The sequence below is a fragment of the Plecotus auritus genome (assembly GCF_963455305.1).
Source record: "Plecotus auritus genome assembly, chromosome: 1".
Taxonomy (NCBI): domain Eukaryota; kingdom Metazoa; phylum Chordata; class Mammalia; order Chiroptera; family Vespertilionidae; genus Plecotus; species Plecotus auritus.
Window position 1 is genome coordinate 52,266,596 of NC_137770.1, and position 13,220 is coordinate 52,279,815.

General features: G+C 38.5%; 1 protein-coding gene across 5 annotated transcripts in view; it reads right to left on the bottom strand.

The window, feature by feature from the left end:
- The window catches only part of LOC308246765 (gamma-secretase subunit APH-1B-like), a 159,885-nt gene that overhangs the window by 145,487 nt on the left and 1,178 nt on the right, over positions 1-13,220 (bottom strand). For 2 of the 5 annotated variants that reach the window (XR_013960432.1, XR_013960433.1), the window contains exons 3-5: positions 11,441-11,631; positions 10,821-11,172; positions 8,904-9,065 (exon numbers count right to left, since the gene is read on the bottom strand). Coding sequence is in view for 3 of the 5 variants with exons in the window: in XM_080665136.1 (XP_080521262.1) it covers positions 8,904-9,069; positions 10,821-11,172; positions 11,441-11,631 (709 nt within the window). In the remaining 2 variants the exon portion in view is untranslated. Of the gene's footprint in view, positions 1-8,903; positions 9,070-10,820; positions 11,173-11,440; positions 11,632-13,220 lie in introns of all 5 variants that reach the window. The other 3 variants (XM_080665136.1, XM_080665138.1, XM_080665137.1) reach the window with 2 other exon arrangements.

The following is a 13,220-nucleotide window of genomic DNA, read 5'->3' on the forward strand; positions in this document are numbered from 1 at the left end:
TTTATTATACCACATTCACACAGCTTATAAGTGGCAGAGTGAATTTAAACCCAGGCAGTCTGGCATTTCTATTCACTGCTTTAGCATCCTATCTTGTAAAATGAAGACAAAAATATCTATTTGCTGAGTTAGGAATATATGTATGAAACACTGCATATTTCTGGCAGGTACTTAATAAATGATAGTTGTTATTTCCTCATGCATTCAACAATTATTGATGGAGCACTCACTCTGTGTTAGGGACTGTTTGGACGCCGGGATAAAGTGTTAAACAAAAGAGACAGTGTCTGACCTCATGAGGTTTTTATGCTAATGTGAAGAGGCTGTAACATAAATGAGGTAAATAAAATGAAGTCACAAAATAATTAAACAAAAAATGAAACTTGGCTCAGGAGAATCCTTTCTTTCAAGATTCATAATAAAATGATGTTCTTAGGTTTTTAGTTTGCTGACTGTCTCACTCGAATGATCTTTGTCTTCATTCTACTTGGGCTATGCAAAAGCACTGTCAGACCTGGATCTCACCATCACTTTGAACTGTTTTATCTCTAAGATCTCAGACTCAGAAATTTCTTCCTAGGACTTCGATTCTTCCAGCTCTCCAATGAACCTGCTCTCTGCCCTCCCTATGACCTCCATCTATTCCCCTCCATCTAGTCCCCTGACTCTTCCATCTCCCCAGCTTTTTGTTCCTACTGATTTCACCAGATTTTTGTCCTAACCTGAACTAAACCATCAGCCATTTCAGCTACTTCAGCTGCCATCTTACTAGCACCTTTAGGTTCCTCATTCTTCTGACTAATCCTGAATACATATAGGCAACCCTTTCCTTGGTTCCATTATCTGCCAAGAAAGGCTATAGAAATTCATATAACAAAGGTGACTGATACCAATTCATAGTCTTGCTAAGGGTCTTGACTGCTGTTATCAAATCTTTTCATTCTCTTCCTGGTTATTCCCTGGTATATCCTTCATAATAGCTATTCCCAATCTCTCCCACTCTCAGCCCTCTATTCTATCTCAGGCCCAATCAGCAGATAACTGTACCTTTTGTGTTACTGAAAAGATTGAGACCATCCAAAGTGAGCTAGAAACTCCAATCTTTATCTCAAAAGGTATTTACATCATCATCCATTATTTTTTCCTTCCCTCTAGTCACTTAAGAAATGTCCCTGTTATTTTTAAGACTAATTACACTATCTACATCTTTGTCTCTATAATTTTGCTCCATCAGTTATACTCCCAAGATGATTTATCTCCTTGCAGTCCATTCTCCATGCAGAAGCCTGAGATTGTCTCCTCCTCCCATCCATTAGAAACCCTCCAATGGTGACCACTGTAATGATAATAAAATCCAAATTTCTTACCATGGCCTACAACACAATCAATGGTCCTCAACAGAGGCAGTACCAACCCCATAAGCAAAAATTTGGAGGCATTTTTTTTCCTGTTGTCACAATTGTTAGAGGGATTTTACTGACATTTAATAGATAGGGGCCCAAGGTTCCTAAGTGTCCTGTGACGCATGGAAAAGTCTCACACAATGGTCCATTCTCCCATATGCTGCAAGACTTTCTGTGCCATGCTGAGAACTTTAACTCCTTCACCTTAGTCCACAAAATGCTCTAGTTTCCTAGATCCTAAGAGGGGAAAAAACTTTTATCTTAAAAAATCCTCACCCAAGGATATGTTTTTAAAATTTTTAAATTGATTTTTAGATGAAGAAGAAGGGAGAAAGAAAGAGAGAGAGAGAAAGAGAGAGAGAGAGACATTGATGGGTTGCCTCTCGTGCGTACCCCAAACAGGGATTGAATCCCCAAGGTAGGTATGTGCCTTGATCAGGAATTGAACCCACAACTTTTTGGTGTATGGGATGATGCTCCAAACAAATGAACCACCCAGCCAGGGCAAAACAACAACAACAATTTTATCTTTTTATCCTTGTTACATCTTCCAGTTAACAGTCCTTTCTCTCTCAATTGCTGCCAAACTACGTAAAACAGTCCACACCTGCTGTTTCCATGCACTCACCTTCTGCATTCATTCAATTCCTTCTCATCTGGCTGCTGTTCTCCCATCACAACTAAAGTTAGAAGATCTCTTATGGGTCATCAAGGATCTTCTAATTCCCTTTGTACAGTTCTCATCCTATTTGCCCCCATGTAGCACTATTAACCAGTGCTTCCCTGACACTACCCTCACACAATTCTGCTCTGAGCTCTCTCTTCTAGTTCTAGTTCTCTAGCCTATAATGCCATATACTCCTCCAAACACTAGTGGTTCCAGTTTACCAGGTCTTTTCTTCTATGGAGATAACTATAAATTTGCATCTGTACCACAACCCTGTTTCAAATTTACAACTGAATTTTCTATTAGCATTAAAAATTCTCAAATTTGGTTTTAGGGAAGGGCAGTAAAGTTGTTTATCAGACTCACCTCTGGACCTCTGGACTGTGGGCATAGTTTTAAAAGTAACTCCTCTTTCTTCCTTCAAGATTCTTATATGTCCCCTAAAAGCCCAAGTCATAATATTGAGTGAAGTAGGGGTGGCCATACGTATGTGCTTTAAAGATTAAAAGGAAAAGTCTACAGCCCGACCAGCATGGCTCAGTGGTTGAGCATCAAACTATGAACAAGGGTCATTGTTCTATTCCTGGTCAGGGCATATGCCCGGGTTGCGGGCTCAATCCCCAGTGTGGGACATGCAGGAGGCAGCCAATCGGTGATGTTCCTATCTCTCCCCCCTCTCCCTTCCTCTCTAAAATCAATAAAAATATTTTTTTAAAAAAGAAAAAGTCTACAGAGAATCTTAATATGCTCTCTTGAGAACCAATGACTTGATATGTGGTCTTTTCATGCCTCAAAAGGAATAAAACTAAGTGAATCTCTTCCAAACCTTCTCATATTTTCCTCTCCATTAAAATCTTGGTTGACTCTCTTACCCTCAACTCTTATATACAATAAGAAGCTAAACTCTAACATTCTGCCTAAACACTGATTACACTTGGAATTCCAAGCCAATCAAATCTAAAAGAAGCCAAATAATAGAAATGTTACCACTGTAATTAGCTAATCCTATATAATAAAAGGCTAATATGCAAATGGATCGGGGGAGCACCACTCAGCCAGAAGCCCTGAGCCGGGCTCACAGCTGGCGAGCGCAATGGAGGTGGCAGGAGACTCTTCCACCTCTGTAGCAGCACTAAGGACCCCTCGGGGAGCAGGCCTAAACCGGCAGGTGGACATCCCCTGATGGGTCCCGACTGCCAGAGGGCGCAGGCCAGGCTGAGGGACCTCCCCCCCGCCCGGTGCACGAATGTTGTGCACTGGGCCCCTAGTTATTAATAATAGAAAGTAGCAAAAGAGAGGCCAGACATTATAAGCTTGGCCATCTGGGCTTCACCAGAAAGCTGCAACTTTGTACTCCCTAGGGAACCATCTGGTCCATTCCCTGCAGATTACTGGGGGAAGAGACTGGACAAAGGGGAGATGGACGCATGCGAAGTTAAGCTGGGGTGCCTGTTACAGATCATTGGCTAGAGGGGATGGAGCCTATGCAAGCCTGTGAAAATTTGGGAATATATAACCCCGCAGACAAAGGAGTTCTCTCTCTCTCTTAGCTCTTGTGGCTCTCTTGTTCCTCTGGTTTTGCTCCTGCGTCCTTGCATTTGCCAGTGTTCCCTCCATAGCCATGAGGTCCTACAGGCCACATGGCCCATGGCCATGGGATCCTAAACTCAATGGACTGATGAACTGCAGCTGGGAACACAAGCTAAACTAGCCCAATGCTGGATTGGATTATGCAAATATGGAACGGAAACTCTGGGCAACGGCTTTAATCCTAGCCCTGCTAAAGACACAGCTGGACTTCTTCCTTGGCAGGACGAAGGGAAATGGAGCCTTAGAAACTCAGGGATGTAATTTCATGCAAATAAATGCCACTCATTCTTCTGTGCAAGTCTCAGAAAATTCCTTTTCTTGTGACATCGCAAGAACCCTACTTTCACGGGCAACTGGTGGAGACATGGAAAGCTCTTCACTGGCAACAGAAATACATTTTCTTATTGAGAAACATAGTTCTTAGAGTGAACTCCAAGTCCGTAAACTAGGAGAGAACTACTAGTATATTTTGGCTAATAATCAGCTTTGTGTAAAGCATTTCAAACCACTTATATCAAGGTTGGAAATTAGAATTCATCAGTCATTCATCCTTTAAAATACAAAACTGTGGAGAATTCCAGACTTTAATCTAGAATTTTAAACTTTAAATAGATTTTAGACTTGAATCCCTTGATTCCTTTTCACAGAGGACAAATTAATGGCTTTTCATAAAAATAATTTCCTCAGCTGGATAATAACTTTATTTTAATTTTGTAAGGAATTTCTGCTTTAAAAAGAGTGGGATATAGACATAAGTTCTTTAGTCAGTAACTGGGACACCTTTGTAACTGAATAACTGATGGAATGATGCCAGATGACAAGCAGCCTCTTCCTACTTAAGAATCTCTAGCTTCTGCACAAGAACATTATATAATCACAGTAATCTAAACCTACAAACTTAGAAATTCAGAATACTTTTATTTTGCCCTAGCCAATTTGGCTCAGTGGATAGAGTGTCAGCCTGCTGACTGAAGGTCCCAGATTCAATTCCGGTCAAGGGCACATGCCGGGGTGGTAGGCCCGATCCCCAGTAGGGGGCGTGCAGGAGGCAGCCAATCAATGATTCTCTCTCTTCATTGATGTTTCTATCTCTCTCTTCCTCTCCCTTCCTCTCTGAAATCAATAAAAATATATTAAAAAAAATTTCAAGACTTTTATTTCTTAAATGCCTTTAGAAACAATTATGCACTATTTTGTATTTTATTGTTATGAGAAGTTAAAAAGCCCAAAGAATGTAAAATGCATATTAAAAAACCAATCCCACTTTAACATTCAGCTTTAACATCTGGATTAAATCTACTACTAGAGTCTGTCAGCTAAAGGCATAAGAAACAAGACTTAATTTTAGAAGATAATCTAGAAAATAAAGATAATAAATAATAATAAAAGATAATACCAGAAAGTAAAGGCCATATCGAAACTGTCAAAATACAGCAACACTTCAGAAAACATTCTATTTGGTTTTGGTCTCATCCAATTATAAAAGAGATTTTTGTTCAAGTATTGTGCCAGATGCACAGAAAATGTAAACAAAGCCTAATAATAAGTTAATGCATTGACTAAGCATTCTCATATCAACACACTGAGTGTCTTTCTGTGGCAAGAACATTCACTTCACTCCCTTGTGGGTATTTGCTTAAAGGGTTATTTAGTTTATTTGCCTATACAGAATATACTTGCTATAGTCAATATACCTATTTGCATACATAGAATCAATATTCCTATTCTTTCATTATAAAAAACCACAAATTTTATTCAGGAGAGCAATGTACCCAGCTAAATATTAGTTTCTCTGCATTCTTTTTTAAAAAATATATAAAGTATTTTTTATTGATTTATTGTTTTATGTTTTAGAGAGAGAAGGGAGAGGGAGAGAAACATCGACACCAGCGACCTGCTGGTGCACGCGACAGATGCTCAACCAACGGAGCCACACTGGCCAGGGCTCTCTCTGCCTGCTTTACAGCTAAGTGTGGCCTATAGCTAAAGTTCTGACCAAAGAAACATAAATAGTATTTTGGGGTGGGATTCTGGGGAAATACCTTAATAGGTGGCAGACACTTAAGAAGCACTATTTTAAACACACAAATGTACACAGAAAAGTGATAAAGACAATAAATATTTACTCTTGGGATACAATAACTCTAAAAGACTTGGTCAGGATAGCATAAACATATTTACTTTATGATTATGATCAAGGAGTTGGCGTGAGCTGACATTCTAACCACTTAGCCACACTGGCCAGGGTGAAGGTGGTTTTTTTAAAAATACATATATTGAAATGATTCCTTTTACTCTCTGAATTCTCTAAAAAAAAAAAAAAAAGGTGGTCCCTTTAAGCTCTTTTTAAATAATTATTACAAAGAAAGGAAAAAGAAAAGCAAGCAAGCAATCTTTGGCAGGTGGCTCAGTTGGTTGGAGCATCATCCCATGCTCAGGAAGGTTGCTGGTTCGATTCCCTTGTCAGGGCACATACCTAGGTTTCAGGTTTGATTCCCCAGTCGGGGTGTATACAGGAGACAATCCATCAATGATGTTTCTCTCATACATGGATGTTTCTCTCTCTCTCTCTCCCTCTCTCTATCTCTATCTCTCTAAAATCAGTAAAATATGTCCTCAGGTGAGAATTAAAAACAAACACACACACACAACAGAGTTGACTTGTATAGGCCCACGTACATAATGTATCAATTAAAATAAAAACAAAGCAAATAGAACATTTTCCTAGATAACAATCTTTCCATCCTATTTTATTTCAGCAGTCCATTAATCTAACTAAAATGAATCAACCCTGTAGCACCAGTGGGTACTACCAAAATCTGAAGAAAAAAACCCAAATTAGATAGGAACCTTTTATAATATAAATGGAAGTCTACTGCCTTTTTTTTTTTTAAATTGGAGCTAAAATAAAATTAACTCTTCATCATATGCCATATTTTGATTTTTGTGCTAGTCATAAATTAATCACTCACGAAGAAAACAGCAAACAAATGATAGCTGCTCTGCAGTCTATACATTTACAGATCCGTAATTTTCAGTTTAGAAAAGAAGCCCAATGATACATTATTTTCTCCTCTCCCTTATATAAAAATCTAGGCATTCATTATCAAATGCCTAGATCTAAATCAAAATAAGGTCATGCATCTATGCCATCTTTATTAGAGAATCTTTTTTTAGATTCAATTGACAACCTATGGCATTTGTCAATTTTTCTTATGCTTTCCAGTAAAATATAATGTTGGACAAAAAACCTCCACAAAAAAACACTAAAAGTCTCTGAACTGGTTGAGAACTACAGGCCATTAAAAAAAATTAAAATTCATTGCTTGCTACTAACCCAAATTCTTTTAGGTCCAAAAAAAGTCTCCTTCAGACTGACTAGGAATGCACATTTAAGTCCTTTAAATAAGCTGATAACTTAAAATGATAATTTAACTAAATACAACAGAAGATTAAACAAAACTAGTGTGGAGATAGGAAGATAAAGCTAAAAATATTCCACCATTCATCTATTTCAAGTGCCATTAAGCCATTTAAAGCATGTACTAATAGAAACAGGCAACAGTTGATTGAAGTTTACTTTTCTAACAAATCAAATAATTGGAGTAAAATGGAAAAGTCATTAGCTTCAAAATTTTCTCTCAATGCCCCTTTACAGGTTACTAATAAAATTACAATAAATTTTTCATTTGCTATATTTCAATGAAATTACTTTCAAATTCTTATAGTGCAGAAAACTAGCAGGTACCATCTCAACAAAGCAATTAAAATTACCATCACCAATAATGGGGCAAACTGACATCATGACAGTCTGCTATAAAGAACATTATTTGGACAATTGGCAAAATTTGAATAAGGTCTGTAGATTTGATAAAAGCATTGTGTCAATGTTAATTTCCTGAGTATCCTGGTTTTTAGAAAATACACATTTAAATATTTACCAGTAAAGGAATACCATGCCTGCAACTTATTTTTAAATTGTTCAGGAAAAAACCAAAAACATATCCTAATATATAAAAAGCCAGGGGCTGTCATGGCCGAAACAACTGGATGGACGACTGAAGAGCAGGCTGCGTGGGGCGACCAGGCTGGTGGGGGGGTTAGTGGGGGACGACCAAATGACTGAACAGCAGGCTGCATGGGGCGACCAAGCCGGCAGGGGGGTTAGTGGGGGACGACCAAGTGACTGGACAGCAGGCTGTGTGGGGCGACTAGGCCAGTGGGGGGGGAGTTGGGGATGACCAGACCGACAGAGGGTTAAGTGAGGGGTGACCAGGCTGGCAGAGGGGGGCAGTTTGGGATGACCAGGCCAGTGGGGAGGGCAGTTGGGGGTGACCAGGCCAGTGGGAGGGGCAGAGGGGAGCGACCAGGCCAGCAGGGGAGGCAGTAAGGGACAACCAGGCCAGCGGGGGGAGGGGGGCAGTTAGGGGTGACCAGGCCAGCAGGGGGGGCAGTAAGGGGCGATCAGGCTGGCAGGGGGGCAGTTGGGGTGACCAGGCCAGCAATGGAGGCAGTTGGGGCGACCAGGTTGGCAGGCAGAGGCAGTTAGGGGTGATCAGGCTGGCAGTGGGGGGCAGTTAGGGGTGATCAGGCAGGCAGGCAGGTGAGCACTTAAGAGGTAGCGGTCCCGGATTCTGAGAGGGATGTCCGACTGCTGGTTTAGGCCCAATTCTCGGGATCAGGCGTAAACCAGCAGTTGGACATCCCTCAAGGGGTCCCAGATTGGAGAGGGTGCAGGCTGGGCTGAAGGGACCACCCCCCATGCACGAATTTCGTGCACCGGTCCTCTAGTAGATAGATAATGCAAATGTGGTAAAATGATAACATTTGTAGAATCTGGGTGAAGAGTATATGGAAATTCTTTATAAGTTATTCTTATAACTTTTCTATAAGTATAAAATTATTTCAAAATAAAAGTTAAAACAATTAAAAATAACAAAAGATAAATAAAGTATTAGTTTATAAACATGAAAAAGAGATGGTTGAAGAGCAAATTATAGATGCCAATGATGGGTGCAATTTTGGTTTAATTATTCATGTGGTTAAATTATTATTGCTGCCTTTCATCTAAGGATCTTGGGAATATTTTACAAACACACTTTATAAATGGAAAAACGGACATGTAAAAAAGCTTCCAAAATGTGACAAGTTGATTTTGGAAAGAAGATAAAATTTGAGTTTTAATTGATAACATAGTATTAAGATGTGATATAGCTAGACACACCAAAAAAATATTCATTTACCTTGCTCTGTTGTAAATCACTGGTTCATGTTCTTCCTGCACAGTTGTTAGCATATCCAAGTCATGGAATATTTTCTGCATATAGTCCAAAAATTTATATCCTGAAGCTCTTTCAATTATGGCTGCCAGTAGGGTATAGCCAAAAGTTGAATACAAAAACTGACTACCTTGAGACATCATTGCAAGGAGGAAAAAAGAGAAAATGATTCATAACATGTAAAATACTTTTCCATTAAAAACTGGTATATACCTTAAAACTGGAATATTTTACTTCAGCATTTATAAAACATCATGGGTGATATATTATTCAGCTTTGTAATGGCCCTACTTATTCCATGTGCCTAACACAAGAATAAAATGATGATCAATATGTTTAAAATTTCACATGAATTTACTCCTTTCTATGGTAAAAAAATAAACAAATGATCCTACCTCAAACATAATAAAAATTCTACAAACTGGCAACAAACTAGGAAGAGAAAGAAAAGCAAATTTGGATTCTTGAGTCAACTATCTTGTACCTTAAGGCATTAGTAGTTACACAAGTTGCTTAAGGCATAAGTAGTTACACAAGTTACTTTAATAAAACATATCTATATACATAAAAGCCTAAGCAACTGGCTGACTGGCCAACTGGCTGGTAGCTATGATGCATACTGACCACCAGGGGACAGACGCTCAATGCAGGAGTGGAAACCACAGGCATGGAAACATGGAACAGACAGATGAATCTCAGAGGGAAGGGGGTGGGGGGAGGGCAGGAAGAGATTAACCAAAGATCTTATATCGTATTAGAGGCCCAGTGGGAGACCCTCAGCCTGGCCTGCGGGGTTCAGGCTGAAACCAGCTCTCCAACATCCCCCGAGGGGTCCCAGATTTCGAGAGGGCACAGGCCAGGCCGAGGGACACCACTGGTGCAGGAATATATAAACCTTATTTCAAATACATATTCAAATACATTTTCAAATATATACTTTTATCTCATTCTGGATTCTGGAAATGTAGATTGTACCATCTGTACAAAAAATGGGTGAGAACCTTATTTTTAAAGACAAAATCCATAATCATATTTCTTTGCCATTACTGATTATACCTATATAATATCTACTCATGGTAGAAGCATCTTTTAATATGAAAATGGAAAAGAAAATAAATCTATGGTAAGTTTAAAGATATGAAGTGGTTTCAGTAAGCATCATACCAAAAAATATGCAAAAACGAAGGGAGTTATTTTTATATATTAGTTTTTTGGGGAAATAAAATTAAGTTGATGAATACTGATTTATTTAAGAAATGAAGGCACAAAATAAGTTGAGCAATTTAAAGTCTAACCAAGCCCGGCCAGCATGGCTCAGTGATTGAGCATCAACCTATGAACCAGGAGGTTACAGTTTGATTCCCTGTCAGAGCACATGCCTGGGTTGCAGGCTCAATCCCCAGTGGGGAGCATGCAGGAGGCAGTCAATCAATGATTCTCATCACTGATGTTTCTCTCTCTCTCTCCCTTCCTCTCTGAAATCAATAAAGATATATTAAAAAAAATAAAGTCTAATTAAAAAACAAGATAGTAGCAATACATTACCACATCCACTTTGGTCTAGATTTTGTTTGGAGAACTATTATTCCAACATTTCTCCATAATCTTTCACAAATATTTTGATATTTAGAATCTACTAAATGACTGGGTAGCCTCCATGAGGCTAAATCTAAACAAGTAGCTGCCTGGATGTTAGGCAGGAACTATGCTCTACGCTCTTAACTACTCTTAAGAAATGCAGACAAAAGGCAAGCACTGGACAACAAAATCCGTGCCACAATCATCTACCACATCTGAAGCACTCAGGATGGTATTCTCCATTTTCTGAAAATTAACACTTCAATAATGATGAGTTTGTTACGAGAGGGAATTAACACTCACCAGGTTTAAAGAACAAAGGGTCATTTTTAAATAATCTTAGGGATTCAATTGAATTTTCAAACTTCTCTTTCAAATACAATTCACCTTGTTCAAAATCATTTTTTTTCTTGACAGGTTTGGAATTCCGGCCTTTAGTTTCATTATCCTGCTCTACCTTAGCTTTAGCAAAGTCATTCTTTTCATTATTTTTGTCTCCTTTATATTTTAACTCTTTTTCTTGGTCGGATTCCATCATCTCTTTCATCATCTTCAAGGCTTTATAAGCTTTCTCTTCTTTCACCTTTTTCATATCCTTTTCATAATGACGAATTCCACTTAAATGGGAAATCAATAATCTTGTTGTGACAGAAACCTAATTGTAAAAACATGAAAATTAATTACATTACTAAACTGTAACAAAAAGTTAGTAGCCTCGGAATAATGCCTCAGTAATATTTTCCACTTTAAACTGCTATTGAAAAAATATGTAATATACACATCTTTAGTTTTAAATTTCAGAAAATCTCGATTATCATCTGGATAAAAAAATTAACAATAATTTAAAACAAACCAAAGAATCCTATGCAACCTTTTAAACCATTAAACGTACCACTTGTAAAATGAACTGTGAGTTTCATTACCTTTTCACCTTCATATTCTTTTTCTGGGAATTCAGGAACATAATGTTGTACTGGAATATCAAGATCAAGTTTTCCTGTTTCCCACAACTTGGCAATAGCAACCATGGTAAGGCTTTTGCTGATACTGGCAATTCTCATAACTGTCTCTGGTTTGCATGGTACACGGTTCTCAACATCGGCATAGCCTAAGCCTTTGAAAAAAAGTGAAAAGTCACCATTAATAACCTTCAAGGTCAAAGGAATCTTGAAAAACTGAAATAATACTATCTTAAAATCTCCTGTATATTCATCTGAAGGAAAGATATTCTACTTTTATAAGTTAATGAAAACTTAACATGCAAGGGATAAGTCTTAACACGGACAACAGTAAGTCTTAACAATTTAACCTTGTAACTAAACAGAATTGTGCCTTGTACACAATAGTAATTTTCCATCTGATTCAAACACTAATTTTTCTTAGCTTATCTAAGCAATTTGGTTATTCCAAATTTCAAATAAATTACTCTACATTCTTTAAAGAAAACATCATTGTTGTTCTTCAGATTATATTTATTCTTGAGCAAGTTTCCACTGAATTCCTTAAAATACCCATCCAATTAAAAAATAAGTGAAAAGAGGTCCTGCAAATCCACTTTAGCTAACTATCAATTCAATTCAGCTGCAAATCAGAAAATCAGGGGGGAAAAACCCACCACAATAATGTACCACCAATTTAAAGCTCATTCTAGAAAAAATTTAAGTTTGATTTCATCTTCTGGACAGGCTGAAAGTGGAATCCTAAGAGATATAAAGAACTGATATCTGAAAAGAAAAAAAGGGGGTACAATGATTGTTTTTAAACTGTAAAGGGATTATGTTAAAATATTTGCATAAAAACAAAGGCCCCTCCCATAAACCTGACATTTATATAATTTTGGTTACAATATTTTTCATAAATCAGGCATACAGATTAAGCTATACTTATATTTGAAGGAAGAATCATTTTTTAAAAAATTCACTTCCCTACTGCCCCATAGTAAGAATAAATAAGTACTACTTTATTTAAATGTCTGCAACAACATTCCCTAAAAGTATGGTTCTTCAAAACCTAGGATGACCAGTTGGACCAATTTGTGTGGAATGAAGAAGTAAATCAAGTTATAAAATATGATTTGATAAAAGTATCATAAAATGATTAGAAATCCCTTTCCCAAAGGTTCTAGCTTTTTGTTTCAAAAAATAGCTGTTACCTCTGCCTACTCAAAAAAAGTAATAAAGTAGATCATAAACTCATTAAGGACAGGAATTGCATGCCTTTTACAGACTAGGCGACTCAAATTGTTGACTGAATTAAAAAAGAAAAACACAAAATTCTGATGTTTTATCTACTCACTAGAAGCCTGGTACACGAAATTCCTGCACTGAGGAGGGGGCTCTCAGCCTGGCCTGCCCCCTCTCACAGTCCAGGACCCCACGGGCAGCGGGCCTAAGATGGCAGTCGGACATCCCTCTCACAGTCCGGGATGCCTGAGGCGGAGGCTGGAGAGGCTCCTGCCACCACCCATGCTGCCCTCGCTCGCCAGCTGTGAGCCTGGCTCAGGGCTTCTGGCCGAGCGGCCCTCCACCTGTGGGAGCGCACTGACCACGAGGGGGCAGCTCCTGCATTGAGCGGCTGCCCCCTGGTGGTCAGTGCGCGTCATGGCATCCGCTCCTTCGCTTTGGTCATTTTGCATATTAATTACCCTTTTATTATATAGGAAAGGAGGATAAGGGTTATCTACAAACATGCAGTTAACAGGCT